Raw genomic sequence first — 24,113 nt, 5'->3', positions numbered from 1 at the left:
AATTCTGGTATCTTCAGTCAGCCAGAGCTGGATGGCTCTGCATTGGTGCAGTCACTTCTTAGCTGGGTAGTTATTACCTAAAAACCCAGAGAACAGATATTTTTGGGGGCCTGCAGGGCCAAGCAGTTTGAGCCCACAGTGCTGCTGTTCGACTCAGGCCATGCTGCCATCAGGGTCCCCACAAGCTGTGTGGGACAGGTGGCTGTGGGACAGGTGGCTGTGCTTGCTGCTTGGCTGTAGGACTGCAGCTCGGGGCAGCCCCACAGGGCAGGAGGAGCCTGGCTGTGGGAACAGCCCAGAGCAGCTGCTGCCAGCCTCTCCTGGCTGCTGCTGCCACCCACGCGGATTCGTCACCTTTACCTGTGGTCTGGACACTGCTTCAGGCATGGTCTTGCAGCCAGACCGTGTTTGAAGGTTTTCCTTGTGGCTGTGGGCTGTGAAAAGGAGCTTTGGGAGTGGGAGCTGCAGCTCTGGTGCATGGTTTGCAGCAGGCTGTGCTGTGAACATCCCCCTCAATGGCCCGTGAGGGGGGCGAGGTTTGGGCTGTGCTCCTCATCCCCCCTCTGTTGTTTTTGGACAAGCCTGTTCCCAATCTCGTGCTTTCCTCAGACCCCTTGGAACCCAGCCATGGACACGTGGTGGCATGAGCTGATGTGTGGTGCCAGCACAGAGTGTGAGCCCGAGTGGTGCGACGCCGAGGACGAGCTCTTCATCCTCTACACAAGCGGCTCCACTGGAAAACCCAAGGTGTGCTCCCAGCTCCCTGCACAGGACAGGCTGGGCCTGGGGACCCCTCAGCTGAGGGAACTGGTGAGGGGGGAGCTGGGAGGCCCCAGCAGGAAGAGGAGCCACAGAGTCCTAGAAAGGGGCCGTGCTGGTCATTCCTGCTCAGCTGCTGTTGGAGCTCAGCGATGCTCAGCTGGGGCTGGCAGGGTGAGGGTGATGGTGGGAGCTCACCCTGACGTTCCCGTGCCTTCTCCTCGCAGGGTGTGCTGCACACCATTGGTGGGTACATGATTTTTGCTGCCACCTCCTTTAAATACGTGTTTGATTACCAACCTGAGGACGTGTACTGGTGCACGGCGGACATCGGATGGATAACGGGCCATTCCTACCTCACCTACGGCCCCCTGGCCAACGGGGCCACCAGCGTGTTGGTGAGTGCTGTGTGCCAGTGGGTGCTTTCGCTCCAGGAAAAGGGAGATGGTGGTGCTGAGCTGCATCCCTGCAGCTCTGTGATGGCGTGCAGGGCTCTGTGAGGAAGGGTGGTGCTCTCCAGGGAGGGCATGATGACTTCTCAGGGGAGTAGTTTGTGTGTGGCTTTTTCAAACTACAAAATTTTTTCAAATGCTCCCGTCTCTTTGCCATAAAAGTTCAAGCCTTGTGTACCAGTGGAGCCGGGGGTGCTCTGACTTAATGGAAAAACTCAGTCAGGGAGTGATGTTTTCCCTGCTGATGCTGATTTGACAACTTGTTTAACTCCTGTGCCTGTATCTCTCTTGGCAGTGTAACAGAACAGGGAGCCAGAGACCCGTGCCCAAGAATCCCCAGGGAAATGCAAGCAGGAAAATCACTGTTATGTTGGGGGAGGCTTTTTGGGAGTTCTTGGTACTTTGGGTTGTGATTCTGTCTCGGTGTTTGACCTCCTGCCCTTTGCCACGTGGGCAGGGTCAGTTGGGCTGGTGGGACTGTGTCACTGTGGTGGCCACCCAAGTGCCTGTGCCACAAGGGGGTGTCAGGGGACATCTGCTAGGATGAAGGGGGATGGCATCTGCCCAGTGAGTGGGTCCTTGGCCCGGGCAGGTTTCACTGTGTGGTACCCCTATAAGGACATGCTGGGGTCCAGCTGCTGTTTGGCTCCTCCTGCTCGGGCAGGTGCTGCAGGTGGGGAGCAGCGAGGAACAGCTGTGTCACTGCTCTGTCTCCTGCTCAGTTTGAAGGCGTCCCCACCTACCCAGATGTTGGCAGAATGTGGAGCATCATTGACAAGTACAAGGTGACCAAGTTCTACACAGCACCCACGGCCATCCGGCTGCTGATGAAGTACGGCGAGGAGCCCGTCAAAAAGTGAGTGCCAGTCCCAGTGGAAGGGGCACGTTGGCTTTGCACAGCAGGGTTGACTGGGAGATGCCAGAATGACCCAGATCTCCTCTCTTCCCCTGTGGAAGAGTGCTGAGAAATCTCTGACCTGTACCTAGAAGGCCCATTTTGGGTAGCCCAGGGGTTCCTACAGGCTCTGCTGTGCAGCAGGGTCACAGCTCCATAGCCTGCTGAGCCCTGCCAGCCCCCTCCTCTCTGCAGGCACAGCAGGAAGTCCCTGAAGGTCCTGGGGACCGTGGGGGAGCCCATCAACCCCGAGGCCTGGCTGTGGTACTACCGTGTGGTGGGAGAGGAGAGGTGCCCCATTGTGGACACCTTCTGGCAGACAGAGACGGTGAGTCCTGGCTGGGCGTCCCGGCACCTGTCTGTCCCTTGTGCTCCCTGCAGGGCATCTTTGCAGGTCTCCCATAGTGGGGTTTGGGGTCTGTGGGGTCTACTGGTTTGGCCTGCCCAGGAAACTCTAATGTGCTCCTTCTCTTCCTATCCTGCAACTCAAGCAGGCTCCGAAAGGAGAAACCTTCCTCTCCAAAGGGTCTCTTCCTAACTCTGCTCTGGACACTGCTCTCCTGCCCCAGCTCCAAATCTGTGCCCAAATTCCCCATCCACTGCCATATCCTTCCCAGGGCCCATCCCCAGACCTGCCCTGAGTAGCCCTGACTGGGATGTGCTGTTCCCAGAGCTGATGGTACAGCTGTGGGATGGGCTGGCATGGCCCAAACTCACTGGTTTTTGCCTCTCTTTGCAGGGAGGCCACATGCTGACACCCCTTCCTGCTGCCACCCCCATGAAGCCAGGCTCTGCTGTGAGTACTTGTGTTCTCCTCCCCAGGAGCCTCAGCAGGGCCCTGTCTGTGCCATGGCTGGGTGGTTGCAGCCTGCCAGGGGCTGGGGGGACCGTGGTGCACTTGGGGAGGTGACCACCACCCAAAATCCCAGGCCCCATGCAGCCACGCTCATGGGCTCCACGTACCACAGCTCTCCAAAGCTGCCCTTGCCCTGCCTCCCACTCCCTCTGGTTTATGGGGGTCTAATGCAGGGATTCACCTCCATCTCTCCTTTCTCCCTGGTCCTCATGGCAGACATTCCCCTTTTTTGGTGTGGTCCCTGCCATCCTGAGCGAGTCGGGGGAAGAGCTGGAAGGAGAGGCAGAAGGTTACCTGGTAAGGAAGGGCTGATCTTCCCCAGCCTCCCTTTGTCCATTCCCTGTGAGCTCTGGGACATTCCTGGTAGAATACCCACATCTTTTGGCCTAGGGAAGGGGTAGAGTCACCATCCCTGGAAGTGTTCAAAAAATGTGTGGAGGTGGCACTTGAGGACATGGTTTAGTGGTGAATGTGGGTGATGGTTGGACTTTCCCAACCTTAAAAAATCTGTGATTCTACCTCCACTGACTCTGGTCCACACACCCTTGGGTGGTGAGAACTGCCTCCAAGGCCATAACTTTATGGGAGCTTTTACAGCTGATCACTAAACACACTTGCACATGGGGGCAAGGCAGGAGGATGGGAACAACTGCTCAGCCAAGCTCCTTCCCCCTGCCCAAAGCTGCTGAGACTTCCCAGGGGATCAGCACTGGCAGCAAGTGTCTGAGTGCTGCTCGTGGCCTTCTCTGACATCTGTCTCCCTGTGGTGCAAACCTGGGTTGTTGCTTCGGCTCTCAGTGCCCCAGCTCTGTGTGTCTCACCCCCAGGTGTTTAAGCAGCCCTGGCCAGGGATCATGCGCACGCTCTACGGAAAGCACCAGCAGTTTGAAACCGTTTACTTCAAGAAGTTCCCTGGGTACTACGTGACAGGCGATGGTAAGGGGGCCAGGCTGCTGTGGTCACAGGGGCCTGGGGACAGCAGTGGAAATCTTGCCCTGTCCTGCCCTCAGAATCCCTTATCAGTGGCTCTGAGGGCTGGCACTGCTGTCTCACACTCATTTCTGGCTATTTTTAGGTTGCAGAAGAGATAAAGATGGTTATTACTGGATCACAGGGCGAATTGATGACATGTTGAATGTTTCTGGTAAGAAAGAGTTTTGTCTTCAGTGGGGACCAATGTGCTTTGTGACACCTTGCTTTGTACATCCATTTCAAAAGCCACCTGCTTTATGGGGATGGTTCTGCACCTGTGATTCTGCTCAGCAACTTGTCCTCAAGGTGGATCCAGTTTCTGGGTCAGGGTTATTTCAGGGACACACAGGCCCGTGACTTGGTGACTTCCTGCACCATTTTCCCTGGAGACCAAGCCTTGGAGGGAAGGAACCTTCTGTAACCAGCCAGGGCACCTCTGATGAAGGATTTGGGCCATAGGGAATTCACAGAGTTTGGGCAGTACCATGGGGTTGCTAATCCAACCTGCTGCTCCATGGAGGGCTCACCTCAAAGCTGGATCAGGCTGCTCAGAGCTCTGAAGATTCTTCCACCTCTCTCAACCAAATCTTTGAGATTCAGCTGCTTCTCAGCCCATCATTTTCCATGTACTCTATTTAATAGTTCCCTCCTTTCCTGGAGCCTGTATCCTCCAGGTATGTCCTGCTGGCTCTGAGGTGCTGCTTTACTTGTCCCTGGATCAAATTAGATCCTTTCAGCTGACCAGCAGTGCCTGATTCTCCACCAACTGATCATTTTGGGAGTTGACCACTTTCCTGTGGCTTTCTGTGACAGCAGTGCTGGGGTGGAAGGTCAGAGCACAGGTACAGGAGCAGAGGTGTGTAGGACTGGGTAGTGCCCCTGCCCCAAGACGTGCAGTGTCACTGCCCCTCCCCCCAGCATGGGGCTGGAGCCTGGACTCTGCGGATCCATCCTCTTCCTCTGCACCTTCCAGCTGAGTGTGTGGGCAGGTCTCCTTTTGCCAAATCCAGCTCCTCCTCAGCCTGTGCCTTGGAAAGGCATCTCTGTGAGCTGTTCATGATCTGTTCCAGAAAGAAGCCTAAAGGTGGGAGGGGGAACAGCCAAGGGAGGTGGCTCCTGGAGGTGGGTGACACCTGGCAGCTTCCAGAGCACTGCAGGAAGGAGTTTCACTCTCCAACTGTTGTCCCTTCCCAAGCACATCAAACTGATGCTCTCAAATGTGTAGTTTAGGGCCTTTTACAGCCTCAGGCCTCTTCCTGCAGGTCTGTAAACCTTTGTCTCCCCCTGGTTTGCAGGCCACTTGCTGAGCACGGCAGAGGTGGAGTCAGCTCTGGTGGAGCACCCGGCGGTGGCCGAGGCTGCCGTGGTCAGCCACCCCCACCCCCTGAAGGGCGAGTGCCTCTACTGCTTTGTGACCCTGAGGGAGGGCCACGAGTTCACCAAGAACCTCACAGATGAGCTCAAAAAACAAGGTACAGCCAAAAAAACAGCTACAGCCAAATATTGGGGAGCAGGCAGGGGGAGGACAGGTGCTGGAGGGGTTAAGGGCTTGGGTGCTTGCCTGTGGTCTGGGGAATGCAGCATGGACAAGTGCCACAAGGTGCCTCTTGATTACAGAGCAGGCTGACAAAGACTAAAATTAGTTCTCCCAGCCTTTGGCTGCTCATGTGATGCCATCTCTGCCTTGCTGGCAGCCCTGTGAGGGACTGGGGTGCTCAGCAGGCTTTTGTTTGCAGCAGGGCTCTCCCTGGCAGACTGGGACATCCTGAGCGGATCATGGGGTTTCTTTAGGGTGGTGCTCCGGGTGTTTGTGCTCTGCTCTCAAGGAGCTGTTTCACTGCAAACTGCAGTATTGAATACAACAAACAGACCCATGGCAGCTTCTTCTCTGGAGGAACCCAAGAGTGAATTTGAATCAATCCTTGCTCTGTCAAAATGGTCATGGTGTTGGTTGTAGCTGTTAGGGAGGTCTCTAGAAGATGGAGGGAGTGAAAAAATTAGTATCTCACTGCTGGGAAGCTGTGCTTCTGGCCCTGTTGGCTTTGCAGGTCTTCTTGTCCCCTTCCACCATGTGGAGGCTGAGGTGCAGCAGCCCCAGGCACTGCCCTGCCAGGTGTCCCAAGAGCAGAGTTCTGTGTCTTAACCTTCTGTTCTTCTGTCATGGAAAGGATGTGTGGCTTCTTCTCATCCCTGCAATAAAAACCTTTTTTTTTTTTTTTTTTTTTTTTTCCAGTCAGAGAAAAAATTGGGCCCATAGCAACACCTGATTACATCCAGTATGCCCCCAGCCTGCCCAAAACCCGCTCAGGTGAGTTCCAGGGTGGTGCTGGGGAGGACTGGACAGTTCCTGCCTGTGGAAGTTGATCAGCCCTGCTCTGCTTGTCCAGGGCTGCTCAGATGAGGGGAGGTGCAAGCTCAGGGTCCTTCCCACTCCTGATGCTGAAGAGATCCTGACTCCTGGGAAGAGGGACTTTTTATATGGACAGATAATGAAGGACAAGGGGTGATGGTTTTAAACTGGTGGAAGGCAGGTGTAGATTAAATAGACATAAGGAGGGAATTGTTCCCTGTGAGGGTGCTGGGGCCCTGGCACAGGGTGCCCAGAGAAGCTGGAGCTGTCCCTGGATCCCTGCAAGTGTCCCAAGGCCAGGTTGGATGGGGCTTGTGGATAGTGGAACCTGGAATAGTGGAAGCTGTTCCTGCCCATAGCAGGCGGTTGGAAAGAGATGATCTTTAAGGTCCCTTCCAAACCAGACCATTCTGGGATTCTGACTCCTACTTCCATTTCTTGGCTGTCATTACAGGAAAGATCACCAGACGGATATTGAGGAAGATTGCCAAAAATGACCAAGATCTGGGGGACATCTCCACCTTGGCAGACCCGGGCATCATCACACAGCTTTTCAACAGCAGATGTGACACTACTATGTAGCGGCAGGACCTGTCCCTGCTGAGCAGAACAGTGGCAATGGCACCTGATGAGCAGGGCCCTCCAACAGCCGCTGCCTGCCCGGGAAGGAAACCTTCACCTGTTGAATTGAATGTACCAATGGTAGGAACGAGGAGAGTCTGGCTCTGGAGAGGCCGTGTCCGTGCCCTGGATGAGGCGTCTGTCGTGTTCCAGATGGATGCCACACATCTGAGGGTCAGCCTGGTGCACAGAGGGACTCATCCTCCTCCCTTTTCAGCACCTCGTTCTTGATTTTAATTTAATTTGGGGGGTGGGGGAGAGGGTGTTAATTTACTTTATGTCTGGAGGGGCCCTGGCAACTTGTGCACAGTGGGAAGGAGCTGTGGGGGTTGGAGGGGAAGCGATGCTGGAGTTACTCAATGCAGGCAGGCCTGGGAGGGGCATCCACCACTGCCCACAGAGCAGCTGAGCTTCCTTGTGTGCTTGGAGTGCTGCAGGCTGCAGGAGCACTGCAGCAGCCACAGCATCACTGCACAGCTCTGCTCGTCCTGCACCCACTGGCCTGCTGCTAGCACAGCTTCCTGGAGCCTCCAGGGGAGTGGGGCAGGCTCCAGGGAGCCCTGGGCTTTAAACAGGTTTTTTTGGGCAATCTGATACCGAGATCTGCTGCTTCCTCACTGTGTTGTGCCAGCTGGTGCACTGTCCCCAGGCCAGGGTCCTTCACTGGCCATGGACACCGCAAGGAGCCAGGAAGGGAAAAGCCTTGGTGTGACATGTTCCATGGAGCCCCGGTTCCTCCAGCCCTGCTGCCACCAGCTCAGAGCTGAAGCAGAGCTGGAGCAGCTGGATGCTCCTTTTGTGTCCTGAGGGAGGATTGGGAATTGTTACACCAAAGGATGGAGAGGAAATGGAGCCATTTCCAAAGGCAGGGGCACCTTTCCCATGGCTCCATGAGCGCTGCTACAGCAGAGACCAAGGCAGGCAGGGCTGTGGGAGTCCTACTCATTTCCTCATCAGAAAAAAAATGGTGGGAGATGTTTAAAGTCAGTGTTTGCTTAAATCTGACATGGCTTAAGGATGATGAGAGCTAGAGGCCCACAAACCTTTTCCCCAAGAGCCTTGACCACCACCAGGGTCCTGCCAAAGCCATCCTTCCTCCAGTGAAGGACCTTTAGCTCCAGCCAGGGCTCAGCTGGGGCTCATACCTCCTTTGCAATGTCTCTATGAAACCTGCATGTGAACTGTTTGATTTTGCACTTAAACCAAAGGAGAACTGGGCTTTAAAACTTGCTGCAACAGCTGTTTTGGGAAGTGCCAGTGGCCAGGGATTCCCGGCAATCTGAGCTGACTTGGGGCTGGAAAGGAGGAGCAGCTGCCTCTGGGTCAGGCTGCTCAGGGCAGGTGTTGGGGTGCTCCGCTGGGCTGTTGGCCAAGTCCCAAATCTCACTTGTTACCTGCTGCTCTCACTGGCACAGCACCTGTGTCACCTGTAACCTCGGTGCCTGCCTGTGTCCCACGTGCCCCCACAGCTCTGTACCACTGGATTGTGCCACCTTGGTGACAAGGACTCCTGCATCATCGTTCCTCCTGTTACTCTTTGTCAGCTATGTAATTTTGGCTGGAAAACAGCGAGAATTTAATGCAAAATGGAATAAAATTCAAGAAAACAAAATGGAAGCAGGCTTGGAGTGTGTGTGGGTGGTAGGTGCTTGTGCGTGCAGGCCAGGGTGCTCAGTGCAGTTGGAGTGGCCTTGCCAGAAACCAGGATTGGCTTTTGGGATGAAGAGGGGCAGGTTCCTGCCAGTGTGGTGTTTTTCCATGGACTGGGATTTACTGTGGCTGACTGTGCTGGCTCCAGGGCTGCAGCCTGTGCCTCAGTTTCTCCCTGGTCTCCAGCCAGTGCTGCTTCAAGGCTCGTGGAAAGCATAAGACAGTGTGACACCCACATGTCACCGACCCCCTCATGCAGCACTGGTCCCAGGGAGGTGGGTGAGGAGGCTCAGGGCAGTCAGCACAGCTCAGGGCTGCCTCCCCTCCACCCCAGGCCTGCTCCCCTTCCAGGCACAGCCATGGCACACCTGGCCAGGTGTGCCCCTGGGCTCGGACAAACCTGGCACAAACAGCGGTCAGATTGCACATTCCTTTTAATCTCTGGCTTGGGGTAATCAGTCCCCCAACAAAACACCCAGGAAGCCCAGTTTCAGTCACACCTGGAGAATGGAGCAGTTTCCCAGGTGACCGATTGGTGATTGATGCCGCAGCAGCAGAGCCAGCAGGGCTGTCACTCAGCACACCCAGTCTGCAGGAATTCTGCCTTTGTGCTGCTTCTGTCACTCAGCACATCCTCTCTGCAGGAATTCTGCCTTTGTGCTGGTTCTGCCACTCAGCACATCCATTCTGCAGCAATTCTGCCTCTGAGCTGGTTCTGTGTGACTGACAGGGCTGGGCTGAGGCTGCCTGGGCTCTTCGCTGCCAGAAAGGTGCAGCTTTTAGGGCTGAGGAGGAAAAGGGGCTGGAGGAAGAGGCAGAAGACCTTGAGCAGGAGAGCCCACACTCCTCCACTGCTGTGCTGTTCCCACTGATCCATAAAACCTGGAGGGAGCCGTATCTCCCCCTCTGCTGGTGCTGGTCCCACAGTAAGGTGCTGGGAGCTGGGGCTGTGCTGCCCAGCACTTCCTTGGCTTCCTCACTACAGAGCTCCCAGGCTCGGCAGGAGCATTCCCAAGCCTGGGGCTCCCTGCTGGGAAGATGCTCAGGGTTTGATTTGCAGTGGGATGCACTGGCCCAAACCCAGTGTGCTTTGGGATTTATCAACACACACAAGGCTCCAATTCTCTGCTGCCTTGGGAGCTGCCTCCATCTCTGAGGGATTCTTCCACCAGCCTGTGGAGATCTGTTGGACAGGGCTGCAGGAGGCAGCGGGAGCCTGCCCTGGAGCCTGCACTGCTGCCTGCCCTGTGTGGCACAGAGGCACCCAGTCCCATGAAACAGGAGTTGGGCAAAGCAAAAGCAAGAGGCCCTCGGACAAATTACCCAGGGCAGCTGTGCCTGGTGCAGGAACCCTGAGGATCCTCAGGTACAGAGGAAAACAGAAATCAGGACAGCAGCAGCATGGGAAGGAGGGCTGGAGGGGCCATGGTGAATGAAGCTGGGCTCTCCTCTTTAAGTTGGAGAGCACTGAGGCACTGGAGGAAGATAAAGGCTGATATTTGCCCATCCACCTTTCTCCTCTCATTCCTTAGGCTGTGTATGTCTCCAGAAATCACGCAGCATAAGGAGCTCAGAAGTGGGAGCAGCACAAAGGCCTGTAGTGGCACCTTGACCCTTGCTCTGCATCCCCCTGCCCCCAGGCCAGGCCCCAAGGGAACATTCAGAACCCTGCATTTCTGGGAGTCACAGCTGGGCTGGGCCCAGGGCAGGGCCCCCTGAGCAGGCAGAGCAAGGGAATCCTTCCTGGAGGGGGAATCACCAGAAGAAGCTGGGGCTGGCACCCAGGACCTCTGAGCAGCTGCATGGCACAGTCCCTCCTCACAGCCTGGGAGGGAGGCAGTCGAACTTGGCAAGCACCCTAAGGAGAAATCCCCGGGGCAGATCAGCTCTTGAGGCAGCAGAGAGAGGAGGGTGGGGCTGTGGCTCCTCACACCAGGTAGGGCGTGTCCAGCACGGCCACCCCCGCTGCCACGCCGCCGTCCGCGTGCTCGATGGCCTTGGTGCGCAGCAGGTGCCCGGCAGCCTGGTTCAGCACCAGCTCCCGGCCCTGCCTGCAAAGAGAGGGACGCTGAGCCCCTGCAGAGCACAGAGCTCCCTGGGGGCAGCAGGATCCACCTTCCCTGTCAGCCCCAGGGCTAACGTGGGCGCCCTGCAGTGGTGGCTGCACTGGCCATTCTGCAACGGGCAGTGCCAGGGTTTTAAACAAAAGCAGCTCTTTTTAGAGTTGAACAGGCATTAGGCCTTCAGGTGTTTCAGAGATCACCAGGGCTTCACCAAAGCCACACATGGGGCTGCATCCAGAACCCAAGAGGCGCTCCCAGAAATCAGGGATGAGACACATCGAGCCCGAGGTCCCATTGCACCAGTAACTGCCACAGCAGCCCTGTGGTTTTCCAACAGCTCGTTTGGCAGCAGGTTCAGAGCAGCAGCTCAGTGTGTGCACATGTGCTCAGAGCTGCTCCCAGGGGCACAGACTGAGTGGCCATATCTGTCCCCTGCATGTCCCCAGACGTCTGTCCTGTGACTGTGCTTGAGCAGCACAGAGGGCAAAATGCTCCTGCTCCACGTCAGGAGCAGGGAACTGCCCTGGACAAGCACACTGCTCACCTGACATAGACACCAAAGATCCCGAGCTCGGAGATGCACTCGGACACTCGGAGGGGACTGTGAGCCCTCAGCAGGTAATTCAGTGCTGGCTGAGGTTTGATCTTATCCATCAAGATGTAGGAGGTTCTCTCAGGGCTGTCTTTGATCTTCTCCAGAACCTCCCTGAGCTCTTCACCATAGAGGTTGTTCCCTGGCAAACAAAACCAGCACATCAAGCCCTTCCAGGACAGCAGAAGCCCCTGGCCCCAGCTCTGTGGCCCCAGCAGTACAAATAACCCAGCCTTTGTCTCCCCAGGCGCTGCCTGGGCTCTCCACACCTAGCACCATGGCCTTGGGAGCTCCTCCAGGAGCAGAACTGCCTTAGTGGCAGGACTAGTCCCCATGCCTATGAGTAGCCACAAGCCACCCTTTATCCCTCAGACCAGGAGCTGGCAGAGAGCTCCCGCGTGTCCCAAATACAGCACAAATCACAATGGAAACCCCCAGGGGCCCAGCCCAGCTCACACCTCCAGAGCCCAGCCCATACCTCCACCTTCACGCTGAGGCTTCAGCACGAAGCGGTCGGGGTTAGCGATGGCTGTGGCAGCTATCCTGTCACCCTCTTCACCCTGGCAGGAAAGGATGGAAACAGGTGGACACCAGGAATCATTTCTTCATGGACAGGGTGGTTTCACACGGGAATGAGCTGGATGGAGTCACCACCCCTGGAGGTGTTCAAGGAATGATGGCACGTGGCACTCAGTGCCACGGTCTAGTTGATAATGTGGTGTTTAGTCAAAGGTTGGACTCTGATCTTGGAGGGCTTTTCCAACCTAAACGATTCTGTGAACAACAAAACATCCCGGAGCAGCCGGGGCTCCTCAGCAGATCCCTCTGAGCAGAGGCACCAACAAATTCCCCAAGGGCCACGGCTTGGGAAGAAGAGAGAGCTTTGCTAAGAGCACAGGTGTGCATGTCCATCCCTGCTCCAGCCCTGCTCCCACTCACCTCATCCAGGGAGTAGAGTCCTGCAAAGGTGGCTCTTATCCGAGCGATGGCCTCGGGGTGGCCGGGCAGCAGCTTCTCCAGCGTCCCCGGCCGGCTGAGCTCCTGCTGCACCTTCTTCGTGCCCGCCAGCTGCGTGGCAATGTCGGGGCACTTCACTGCCCGGGACCTCTCCAGCAGCAGCCGCGCCTCCCAGTTCTGAGGCAGCGGAGGAGCAACCACGCCGTGAGGGAAAACAACACACAAAAGGTTTGCTCTGCTCTTTTCTGCGCAGTTATCGACATATGGTTTGTCTCCTCCCTGCCTGCTGGCAGGGACAGGGGGTGGGAGTAGCACTCCAGAGAAAAGCAGACATGAATTTCCCGTCACCTCTGGGTGGCACAGTCCAATCAATCCACTGTGTGCACCTTCCCCAGCTTGTCCAGTGCTGCCACCTCGAGACACCAGCAAGATCTGCTCTGTGCTATTATTACCCGCAGCCTGATCATGCTAGGAGAGCACAGAGTGATCTGTAGACCAAGTCTGAAACCTTTAAGCAGATGCTCATACCTGTGTTAACCCCTAATGTACAGAAACAACTCAGTGCTGCACTAAGGGATGAGCCCCTGGAGAAGAAAGCCACCCATTTTTCTTACTGCAGGGCCACCCACCTGCTCTCTGGAGTGACAGCTTCCCAATGCTCTCAGCCACACCAGGCAGGACTGACCCCACCCCAGACAGGGCAGCTGTCCCTGGGATTATTTGGAGCTCCCTGGGCAGAGCTCAGCTGGTGGTTTCTGGGGCAGGGAGGTGGGTACTGACCTGCTCGTCGTAGATCTGGGGCACGTAGCCCTCTCTGTAATACACCACTGCGACCTCCTGGCCGTCCCTGGAATGGAAACCAGAAGTGCTCACAGAGCCAGGCCAGGCCCTGCCCCATCCCAGCACCCAGGGGGGATCACAGCCCCCTGCCCCTTCTCCTTGGCCTCTGGCCTTCCTGCTCCTGCCTGGCTCTGCCAGAGCAAGCTGAACACTGCAAGCTCCTCTCCACTGAACCACAGCTCGGCCTGACCTAAGACACAGGGAGCTGACACCCAGCCTCTGCCCTGACCCAAGACACAGGGAGCTGACACCCAGCCTCTGCTCTGACCCAAGACACAGGGAGCTGACACCCAGCCTCTGCCCTGACCCAAGACACGGAGCTGACACCCAGCCTCTGCTCCACCCAAAGGCTCAATAATTCTGACACCCAGCTCTGCAGAGAGGTAAGCACCTCGTTTTTAACAGCTTTTAACCCATGCTGGCCTGGGGGACTCAAGCTGGAGAAAAGGAGGCTCAGGGGAGACCTTGTGGCTCTGCACAACTCCTGCCAGGAGGGGACAGCGGCGGGGGGTCGGGCTCTGCTCCCAGGAAACAGGGACAAGACAAGAGGAAATGCCCTCAAGGTGCACCACAGGAGGTTCAGACTGGAGATTAGGGAAAATCTCTTCACTGAAAAGGAAGCACTAGGACAGGTGGCTCAGGGCAGTGGAGGGACCTGAAGATGTGAGGTTGTGGCAGTTGGGGACATGTTCAGTGGTGCTGGGTTACAGGCTGGACTCAATCTCAGAGGTCTTTTCCAGCCTTAAGAGCTCTGTGATTCTGTGATTCTTGAAGCTGCAAGGAACAAGGTCCCGTGGCAATTCAAGGTAGGACACCAACTCAACAACCTGAGAGGCACCAAGCCAGCCTGCCAGGGCTGGGCTGGCAGCACAGCTGCAGCACCACACACCCAAGCTTTGGCCTCAAAACCAGGCACTTGGTCTGGGAGCTGCTGGCAGGCAGACAGGAGGCATCCAGCAGTGACAGGGGAGGATGCTCAGGAGGAAGAAGAAGGGATACATTTTCCCCTCAACTATCCAGCCATGATTATACATTCATTAATTAAACACAGCACAGACCTCAAATGTCAAAAAATCAGCCTCACTACAGAAAAATCACTGTCATGAAACCACGTCTTTTCTTAGGTTCATATTCCAGCTCATAGGAGTCCCTTCCCTTAGGTTCATACAGCTCCCAGCACATTACCTGGAAATAGGACAAACGTCACGCTTGGGACCCGCTGGGAGTCTGTGATCCTCCCGTCCTGGTCTCCACAGGGAGCGGGCAAGACACAGAGAGTTCAAACCCAAGAGATCCCCAAAGGACACGGAATGCTTCCTCCTCCTGCACTAACAACCCAGCCCAGCTCCCACTGGCGGAGCAGCACGTGAACAGTAAACAGGAAATGGCTCTGTGGAAGGCTCTCAAACAGCCAGGGCTGCTCAGAGCAGACCTTTGTGGAGGAGGTAAAGATCCCCCAGAGCAATGAAGCCTGAAGGAGGGAGATTATGACCGCAGCTGTAAGGCACTGATGTGTGTCTGCAAAATCTCACCACCGTGAACACAAAGCCATCTCGGCTCCAAAAGGAAGCAGCAGCCTGGAGCATGGAAGAGAACTGCTTCCTCAGTCACTTCTTCCAGCCAGCCTTGGCTGCAGCTCCCCCCGGCAGCCCCGTGTGCCCGAGAGCCGGCAGGAGCGCGCACCTTGGCTCATACTCACATATACAGCCTCCTGCTGGCATCCAGGGAGCCCTGCTCAAACACATCCCGGAACCGCTTCCGCACCACTCGGATATTCCTGCCAAGAGGAGTGCCAGAGTCACCAGGTGGGCACAGGTACCGGAGCTGCAGATCATGGCTGGAATTCATGGCTGCAGCAAGGAGGATCTGTAGGTTCCTTCACAGATAGCCTCAGGCTTTGTGCTATGGAGCCACAGAAACCCCACAGCCCAAAAAACTCCCTGATTAGGAGCCCATCCTATGTTCTCTATGATCTGCTAGCTGTTTGCTTAGCTTTCCATCCAGAAACTGAACTATCTCCTCCTTCCTTTCCCATCCCAGGAAAATTCAAACTTTACCTGTTCCAAAGCTCATTTTCTACACAACGCTGATCAAAAATATTCCTCTGGACTTCCTCCACCAGAAACATCACCACAGCCCTGGAAGAGATACCAAGGACATCATTAAACCCATAAACACTCCCCATGCTCCCAGCTGGATCACCAGCTTTCCTGGATTTTTACATGAAACGAGGGACACTGGAAGTGTGTTTGGCATCTCCTCCCAGGCTCCCTATTCTTCTGACACTTTGAGATCACTCCACCTGAACTGGACAGCTTCCCGTCTCTGTGACTCGGGCTCCCTGCACTGCTCCTCACCTTTGGGACCCGTAGAGCTCCCAGGCTTTGGCAATTCCCAAGGCCAGCCCCCTCGCTGGGTTGTTGGGCAGCAGCTGTGATGCCTCCTCACTCTTTCCCAGCACTTGCAACACCAACCTGTGGAAGAGAAATGCTGTAAATGCCACGTCCATGCCCAGCAGGACCGAGGGAGCAGCCTGGAGAGCACAGGGGCCATGCAGGGCAGCTGCTGCAGCGGGAGGTGCTCCTTACCTGTGGACGTCGGCCGTGCGGGAGGTGAGCCCCCCGAAGCTGGCAGCAATGGTGTTTATTTCTATCTGCCTCAGAGCTGCTGTGCCATCCAGCCCGCAGTCAAACATGTAATCCGAGCGGTTGATGCCCAAAAACACAGTCTGGAACACAGGGAGGGGAGCTGGGGTCTCCTGTTAATTTAACTGCAAATCCTTTGATGGCCTTGCTTCAAAATCCTCCCAGGACAGATCCGATCAGAGAATTCCAGAACGATTTGGGCTGGAAGGGACTTTAAAGACCACCTCATCCCAGCCCCTGCAGCTGGCAGGGACACCTTCCACTAGACCAAGTTGCTCCAAGCCCTGTCCAACCTGGCCTTGAATATTTTCAGGAATGGGACAGCCACAGCTTCTCTGGGCAACCTGTGCCATCACCTCACCACCTGCACAGTAAATTTCCTAATACCTCATCTAAACCTATACATTGTCAGTTCAGTTTGAAGCTATTCCCTCTTGTCCTGTCACCCTCGGTTTGATACAAACCACTGCAGGTCACACACCTGGGTGCTCTGTCCCCTGCCCAGGGCCCACAGCCCTCTCAGAGCTCCAGAGGAGCTCCCAGCACTCCTGAGAGTGAAGAGCTTTGGCAGGGGTGGCCTGGCTAGTGCAGGTCCCAACAGGACACATGTCCCTGCACACTCCGAGGCTCCCAGAGGACAAAGACAAACCCCATGAAATCCTCCCTCTCCAGGCCAGGCTGTTTCCAGCAGCACCAACCAAAGAGCTCAGCTGTTCAACAGGGCAAGGTCCTGAGCTCACCAGCTGTGACAAGACATTGCAGGGCAGGGAGTGACCAGCCTGGCACAGCTCAGAGTCCACAGTGCCAAAGCTTGCAGCCAGAGCCCAGGCATCCCCACCACAATGCCAAGGGGCACAGACCACTGGCATCCCCTGCCCAGGTACCTGAGCCAGGCCTTCCTCCAAAACCTGCGTGTAGATTCTGAAGAGCCGAGCTGTGAAGTCGTCTACCTTGATGGTGCTAGAGAGAAACACAGACCACGTCAGCCTCCTGCTGCTGTCACAGAGGAACGAGAAAACTAATTCTTCTGCAGAAAAAGCCCTTAGCAGGGGCATTCTCCAGCACAAAGAGCACTACCGTGTCCCCTGGGGATCTCTTGGGTTTGAACTGGGGCTCAACCAAGTGCTGTAGCACCGTGAAACACCTCCCCATGAATGCTGAGTGCAAACCACAACACAAACCCAGCTGGCCAAGCACAGCCTCTCCACAAAGGGCCCTCCTGTGCAGAGGTGACTCACTGGCAGGGCAGAGATGGGACAAGCAAACACAAAGAAATGCAGCAAAATTCTGCAGGTTCAGGCAGAAACCACAGGTCTCTCTGGGCCTGCACACACAGTTCAGAGAAGCTTCACCCAATCCCCCTGTCCTGTCAGGCTCCAAATCCCACACACTGTGGCCCTGCTAGAGCAGATCTGGCTTTTCCTCAGGGCTCCAAATCCTGAACAGCACATCCAGGGAGCTGCCCTGGCACAAGGAAGGCACCTGAGCACACACAAGCCCCAGGTGCTGCACTCTTTAACCACAGGTACAAACATGTCCCCACAAGCTCTGGCTGCAGCCAGCTCTGGAACAGCTCCAAAGGGTGAGGATTTAACAGAACAAAAGGATGCTGGAAAACAGCCTCCTCTGCTCTGTCCCAGTGCCAGAGGCAGCAGCACATGCACAGGCAGCACAAAACAGGCAGCCAGAAGGGAAGAGGGATTTGTGAAAGCATCAGCCCCACAATTACAAGTGACAAAGCCAGGGATAGTCACTCCAGCCCAGGGCAGCAGCCACAGATAAACTCAGCAGAAGCCAGGAGCCAGAGCTGGACAGTCCTGCAGCCAGAGCTTGTGGCTGGGAAAGAGGGCATGGGGGTGACTGATGGAGGGTGTGGAAACAGAACAGACACCTCCTTTTCATCACTGCTGCAGCAGAGCTGGTGGTTACTGAACAGACACAGGCAGAAGCAGAATAAGACTAAAAGAGACTCCTAAATCCAGGACTCAAGACTCCAGTGATTTGCATTTAAGGCCAAGGGGCCAAAAAGCTCTCAAGTATGAATTCACAAGTCTGAAAAAGTGGCAAAGTTGAAGATGATAGCAGGGAATTAGGTCTTGGCCAGATGTCCCATTTTCTGGGGCCCAAGAAGACCTCAGAAAGGTAGGGATGCCACAAGGGTGATAAAGGCTTTACATTTCAAATACTTCATTAAAATGCAACACACAAAAACGTTACCTGGCCAGAGTTTGCTCCAGGAATTCTTTGTTTTGACTGACAGCATCCACCAGCAGGTTAAAATCCTGCTGGACAGTGTAGGCTTGTTCAAACAAGGCCCGTGGCACTGCGGACGGGAGCAGCGTGAAGGGGGCATAATTCACCACCTGCAGGCAGGGATGCAGCACAGCAGTCAGGTCTGGGCACCTGAAGGTGCTTCCTCTGCTTGTCTGAAGGCTGAAGGCACCCCCAGCCCTGCAGGGCAGACACATGGCCTCAACCCTGCTGATTCCTCACTTCTGAGGGTTCTGCTTTATGAACCAGCCACAGGGCACTGCTGCTCCAGCGCCTGGGCCGGGCTGCCTGCCTGCCCCTGTCTGCACCTGAACTGGACAGCACTGTCTCCAGAACTTCTCGGGGGCAGGGAAGAAGTTAATTTGCCAGTCCTGGGTTCTGGCTGTTAGTTACTTCCTTTGATCCCTGCTCCAGAGCCCTGGCTCATCCCACATCTCAGGCACGGGGTCACACTCAAAGTCCACATATTACACCACAGAGAAGTTTCCAATTCATCTGGATTTTTACATGAAACAAGGGACACTGGCAGTGTGTTTGGCCTCTCCTCCCAGGCTCCTTCTTCCTCTCACCCTTTGAGATCACTCAAAGCCCTGACCTGACATGAAGGAGCAGTGCTGTGCTGAAGACCTCCCTCCTTGTACCCCTGCCAGCTGCCTGCTTGCCCCCAGGCTCCTCAGGGACCCTTCCCCAATGGTGCCCCAGCCCTCCTGCACAGGGGCACTTCTTCCTCTGAGACCCTCACGGCATTCTGCTCCAACAGGCTGAGCCCTCCTACCCCAGCCATCCACCGGGGATTGCTCAGAGGCAAATCCCACACATCAGCCACCTCCACCCCTGTCACCTCTCCCCAGTTATGGGACAAAGGCTGACTGTAGCTGGGAACATGCCAAAAGCAGAGGCCCCTCTGTGAGACTCTCCTCTGGTTCAAAGGTTCATATGGGCAGTGTGAGGCTGGGAAAAGGATTAACTCCCAGCACCACAACAGGCAGCTTCCCAAGCCTTCCCAGATCTATCCCTCTCCTCGGAAAAGGGAATCTGTACGGCAGGGCCGTCCCTTGGGGAGCTGCGCTCATCATCGGGATGGGCTGTGAGCCGCACCCCAGCGAAGGCCGTCCCTCGGGGAGCCGCTCCTTGCCAAGGGCTCAGGGACCCCCGGCACGGCAGCGGCTCCTCCCCGCGCTGCTCACTCACATCCGAGGCGTTGGGCTGCTCCCCGGTGCGCATCAGCACCCCCGCCAGCAGCGCCGCGTCCACCGCCACCGCCGCCGCCTCCCGCACGGCCGCCGCGTCCCGCAGCACGTCCCGCCAGGCCGCGGCCATGGCAGCGCTGCGGGCACGGCACAGCGTCAGCGCCCCGAGCCCCGCGGCCCGAGCCAGCCCCGGTGCCCGGAGCCCCGCGGCCCGAGCCAGCCCCTGTGCCCGGAGCCACCCCTGTGCCCGGAGCCACCCCTGTGCCCGGAGCCAGCCCCTGTGCCCGGAGCCCCGCGGCCTGAGCCAGCCCCTGTGCCCGGAGCCCCTGCTGTCCCCAGCCCCTGTGCCCGGAGCCAGCCCCTGTGCCCGGAGCCCCTGCTGTCCCCAGCCCCTGTGCCCGGAGCCAGCCCCTGTGCCCGGAGCCCCTGCTGTCCCCAGCCCCTGTGCCCGGAGCCCCGCTCCCTGTCCCAGCCCCTGTGCCCTGAGCCCCTGCTGTCCCCAGCCCCTGAGGCCCGGACCCTGGCTGTCCCCAGCCCCTGCGCCCGGAGCCCCTGCTGTCCCCAGCCCCTGAGGCCCGGACCCTGGCTGTCCCCAGCCCCTGTGTCTTGACCCCTGGCTGTGCCCAGTCCCTGTGCTCTCACCCCCGCTCCCCGTCCCCTCGCCGGCCCCCGGTCCCCAGACCGTCAGTGCGCCCCGACCCTGGTCTGCTCCTTCCTGGTTCCCGGTCCCCCCTTCCTGAGCCGCAGCCCTCGGCACATGGCGGTCCCCGGACCCGCGAGCCCGCTGTCCCTCCCAGCCCCTCACTGACCCGCGGTTCCGCCGCCCGGACCCGGACCCGCTCCGGCCGCTCGGTGCGGGCGCTGCGGACCGCGCCGTGATTGGACGGGCCGCGTCCCTCGCTCCGCCCCCATGCAGATTGGCAGCTTAGTGAACCAATCAGCGTGGGGGAAGCGCCTCTCGTATGCGATGCCGCGCACCGGGGGCGGGAGGAGGAGGAGCCGTGTCGGGAGCGCGCAGCGCGCACGCGCCGGGATGTGTCACGGGGGTATGACGTCATGTCGCGACATCATGAGGGCGACGAGGCCGCTGGGGCTGCTCGCCCGCGTCTGGGGCTGCAGCTCCTGGAATCCGACCGCTGCGTGCGGGGGCTGCTCGGGGCCAGAGCTGCTGGGCGCCCAGAGCCACGGAAATGTCGGGCGCAGTGTTCGTAGAGGCGCTTTCCAACATCAGCGATCTGTAATTCCGTGCGAACACCTTCACCGCCACTGCTGCCCTCATGGCAGCTGAATTCACCCTGGGCAGGCAGGGGAGGACAGGAACTGCAGACCTGCCTGAGGAAGTGAAAGGAATTTGGAATAGCGGGATGTTCTCCGCTTCTTGCCCCGTTCCTCAGCCAGGTGCCTCTGCTGCGCTGCCCTGGCGAGGGCTGGCCGAGGGTTCGCAGCCCCGGACGGCCCCTGTGGCTCCCATGCAGCTGTCCCGGTGTCCCAGGGGATGTCCCGGCCGTGTGCCGCGGCAGGGAGGTGCTCCCAGGTGCTCAGCGGTGTTCCGGGTGCCCTGGGGCACAGCGCAAGCTGAGGTTTCTCTGTTCTGTGACCGCGGGTTTGTGCTCTCTGCCCTCGTGTCGCACAGAGCCAAGCCTGGGGCTCTCCTGTGCCTCTTCACCTGGGGACGCCTGGGAGAGAGCAGGTCTCAGAACCCTTTCATGTACTTGCAGGACGTTCATTTCCCAGCAACAGGGCTTGAAATGACAGTGTGGGAAATTGAGAGGGTTAATTTTTTTACTAGGAACAAGCAAAAGTTAGATGTAAATAAATCAAACCCGAGCAGGTCTTTTCTACTTTTTTATTTTAATGTGCAAAGGAACTGTCAGTCCTAACTTTGTCTGCCCTCTGAATAAAGTGTAATGAAATGGGACAACCTTGTGTTGGTACCTCCAGCACAACAGTGTAAAAAGAAACAGGATTTGTTGTCATCACAAGGCAAACATTTGTGTATCCACTGAAATAACAATGACTTGAGCATTTTCACAGCTCATTTAGGACAGAACTGCGAGGCTCCAACAAAAGCAGCAGGGCTGGAATTGGTTTGTGAGCTGTGCGAGGGACATTTGAAGCCGTGGATGGCTGGTGGGGGCCACGGGGTGTGATGCTCACGTGCAGCCAAGAGAGCAAGAGCCGGACACCAGCCTCACATCTGCATGCCAACAGGAGCCAGCCCTGTGCCCTGGCAGCCAGAGCCCCCCGTGTGCCAGGCTCACCCCAGCCGTGGGCAGCAGGGCAGCGAGGGGCCCCTGCCTCTCTGCTCCCCTCAGCACAGCCCGCCTGCGGGGCTGCTGCAGCTCTGGGGGCTCCCATGGGAGAAGGACATGGAACTGTTGGAGCTCCAGGAGGCCACAAAGTTCCTGAGGGGACCTTTCCCTATGGGGAAGGCTGAGAAAGTTGGGGCTGTTGAGGCTGGAGAAGAGAAGGTTGTGTGGAGACCTCCCAGCACCCTTCCAGTGCATGAAGGGGCTACAGGGAAGCAGGAGGGGACTCTTCCTCAGGAACTGTGGTGACAGGACAAGGGGAATGGGATCAAACTGAAAGAGAGTAGGTTTAGATTTGATGATGGGAGGAAATTGTTTACTGCGAGGGTGTTGGGCCCTGGCACAGGCTGTGCAGAGAGGCTGTGGATGCCCCGTCCCTGGGAACATTCAAGGCCAGGTTCCATGGGCCCTGAGCAGCGTGGGCTGGTGGGAAGTTGCTCAGGTTGGAATGAGATGATCTTTAGGGTCCTTCTAAGTGTAATCATTCGAGGATTTGATCATTTTACAATCCCTATCCACCAGTGCGGAGCAGCCCTGGAATTCTGGTGATATCACAGGTCCCAGAGTGTTCCAGATGGCACTGCCAGGCAGGAGCTGGAAACGAGCACAGCACACCCTTCACCTGCTACCAGTGGTCACTTGTCACCTGCTCCCCGATATGCCCATCAGTTCTGAGCTGTTCCTTCTGTCTGGATTTTCCCTGCTGTCTGGACTGAAGCACCAATCCCAGCAGGATGTGCACTGCTGTCCCAGTGCAGACACAGTGCCATTCCAGGGAGGGGGGCACCCCCTGACTGCCCGGGCAGGCTGGAGCAGAGTGGTGACGGTGTGGAACAGAGACCCCACTGCGAGGTCTGGCTTCCTGCTGCAGCCTGACAGATGAAGGAGAGGAGATGGAAGTAGATATGGTGGTACATAATGAAGAAATGATGGAGGTGGATGTTGACGAGTTTGTTGAGGAGATGGAGGTTGATATGGAAGAAGAAATGGAGGACATGGAGGTTGATGAGGAAGATGAGGAGGAGCCCATGACCCTGGGATGAGGATGGAGCCCCAGCAGCAGCACAGGCAGGTGCTGGCCATGCCCTGCCCACAGGCAGGGTGGGTCCCCTGCTGCCGGGCTGGGGCTGGGCTGGGTGGCCCCGCTCAGGGACACGGTGCCCAGGGGGCTCTGGATTGTGGTGGCACAAACACCACCCCGGCCTGCCCTGTGCTTGCTTTGGGCCACACCGGCCCCGTCCCAGCGCCTGGCGCCCGGCTCCCAGCCCAGCTGGGCTCAGTGCTGGCAGCAGAGCCCCACTGTGCCAGTGAGTGCCAGCCTGGGGGCACAGGGAACAGCCCTCAGGGCTGGGCTGGAATGGCCCCGTGCTGCTTCCCTCTCTTCCAGAACTGACAGAAATGCTGGCTGTGGAAATCTTCATTTTGTACATATGTTTTATAGGTTCTTTGGTAGTTTCCTGTTAATGTGTTATGAATATTGTTATTTCATAGAGGCCTCTGTAAATATGTTTTGAAGGTTGTTATTTCATTGGGCCTTATGTAAATACATTTTGGAGATTGTTATTTCTAGGCCCTTCTGTAAATATGTTCTATAGATTGTTGTTGTTATAATGATTCTGATCATGTAAATAAGTTCATTGTTTTTACTGCTCTTCTGTAAATACATTGTCCTTGTTTGTCACAGCTCTCTTTGCATTTGCTTTGGGCACGAGCAGCATTTGCAGAGTTGTGGTTTCTACTTGCTCTGGGTTCCTGGGGCTGGAGGCCCTGGGGGTGCTGGCACGGCCACCCCGGGGCTGGGGGTCCCTGTGCACAGGGGGTCCCATTGATGCTGCTCCCAGAACTGGGCACTGTTCGTGTTCCTGGGCTGCTGCAGAGCAGGGTCCCCAAGAGCAAAGCTGTCACCAGCAGAGAGGGGGCTCTGACAGCAGCAGCCCCTGCAGCGATGCCACTAAAGCAGGCAAGAAACATTTGGCCACCCTTCCTGATGGAGCCTCAGAGACTCCTAGGCCAAGCCAGGATCAGGGCCACAAAGATACAAAATCCACGTTCATGCTCTGAAGGCCGTGACAGCCTTGGGAGCTGCTGGAGCCAGGATCTGGGGAGCAGCTTTTGCAGCTGCAGAGGCCGATGTCAAAGGCCTGGAGCCCCCAAAGGCTCCGGCCTCTGCTTCCCCACCAGCTTTGTGCCCGGATTGTTCAAGAGACAAAAGCCAAGCAAGGGGATCCTTGCCCTGCCTGCAGCGGCCACTGGCCCCTGTGCCCCATTCGGGTGAGGCCCGGAGGGGCCAGCGCCGGCAGTGCTGGCGGGGCCGGGGCTCTGCGCCCCGCGGGTGCCGGTGCCCGCAGCGGCTGCGGGGCCGCTCTGGGAGCGCTGGGTGCTGGCACCGAGCCCCGGCGATGGGGCAGGGCAGGGCTGCGGGCTCCCGCAGCAGCCGAGGCCGCTCCGCAACGAGCCCGTGGCGCAGCGGGAGCCCCAGCTCGGCCCCTTCCCAGGCAGCGTCCCCCAGGCGCCCCCCGGGGCAGGCAGGAGCTCCCCGGCAGCCCCTGCCCGGAGCAGCGGGGCGGCAGCACCGGGGCAGCCCCGGGGGCTCGGCCCGGCAGCGCTGGAGGCTCCGGGGCAGCCCCGGGGGCTCGGCCCGGCAGCGCTGGAGGCTCCGGGGCAGCCCCGGGGGCTCGGCCCGGCAGCGCT

At 57.5% G+C, this 24,113-nt stretch overlaps 2 protein-coding genes across 5 annotated transcripts in view; one reads left to right on the top strand and one right to left on the bottom strand.

The window, feature by feature from the left end:
• Positions 1-8,522, top strand: part of ACSS2 (acyl-CoA synthetase short chain family member 2) — a 31,267-nt gene extending 22,745 nt beyond the window's left edge. For all 3 annotated transcript variants that reach the window (XM_038158824.1, XM_038158822.1, XM_038158823.1), the window contains 11 exons: positions 610-747; positions 987-1,157; positions 1,934-2,067; positions 2,302-2,434; positions 2,846-2,902; positions 3,179-3,259; positions 3,790-3,898; positions 4,038-4,106; positions 5,230-5,406; positions 6,168-6,242; positions 6,739-8,522. In XM_038158824.1, coding sequence (XP_038014752.1) covers positions 610-747; positions 987-1,157; positions 1,934-2,067; positions 2,302-2,434; positions 2,846-2,902; positions 3,179-3,259; positions 3,790-3,898; positions 4,038-4,106; positions 5,230-5,406; positions 6,168-6,242; positions 6,739-6,866 — 1,272 coding nt within the window. In that variant the 3' untranslated portion in view covers positions 6,867-8,522. The remainder of the gene's footprint in view (positions 1-609; positions 748-986; positions 1,158-1,933; positions 2,068-2,301; positions 2,435-2,845; positions 2,903-3,178; positions 3,260-3,789; positions 3,899-4,037; positions 4,107-5,229; positions 5,407-6,167; positions 6,243-6,738) is intronic.
• A 449-nt stretch (positions 8,523-8,971) lies between these two features.
• On the bottom strand, positions 8,972-20,023 carry GSS (glutathione synthetase). Of its 2 annotated transcripts, none has more exons than XM_038158825.1 (13): positions 19,923-20,023; positions 19,115-19,250; positions 17,870-18,015; positions 16,537-16,612; positions 15,596-15,735; positions 15,365-15,481; positions 15,065-15,145; positions 14,707-14,784; positions 12,948-13,014; positions 12,150-12,344; positions 11,689-11,770; positions 11,163-11,352; positions 8,972-10,606 (listed from the first exon to the last, which is right to left on the bottom strand). In XM_038158825.1, exons 2-13 carry the CDS (start codon positions 19,241-19,243, stop codon positions 10,483-10,485), a joined length of 1,425 nt encoding a protein of 474 aa, XP_038014753.1. In that variant the 5' UTR covers positions 19,244-19,250; positions 19,923-20,023; the 3' UTR covers positions 8,972-10,482. The 2 variants fall into 2 exon arrangements, with proteins under 2 accessions (XP_038014753.1, XP_038014754.1); XM_038158826.1 differs by lacking the exon at positions 19,923-20,023 and adding an exon at positions 19,813-19,837.
• Positions 20,024-24,113: the final 4,090 nt, after the last annotated feature.

Source organism: Motacilla alba, chromosome 20, assembly GCF_015832195.1.
Source record: "Motacilla alba alba isolate MOTALB_02 chromosome 20, Motacilla_alba_V1.0_pri, whole genome shotgun sequence".
Classification (NCBI taxonomy): Eukaryota; Metazoa; Chordata; class Aves; order Passeriformes; family Motacillidae; genus Motacilla; species Motacilla alba.
The sequence above is the reverse complement of the archived record's forward strand: the minus strand, read 5'-3'. Positions and strand labels throughout refer to the sequence as shown.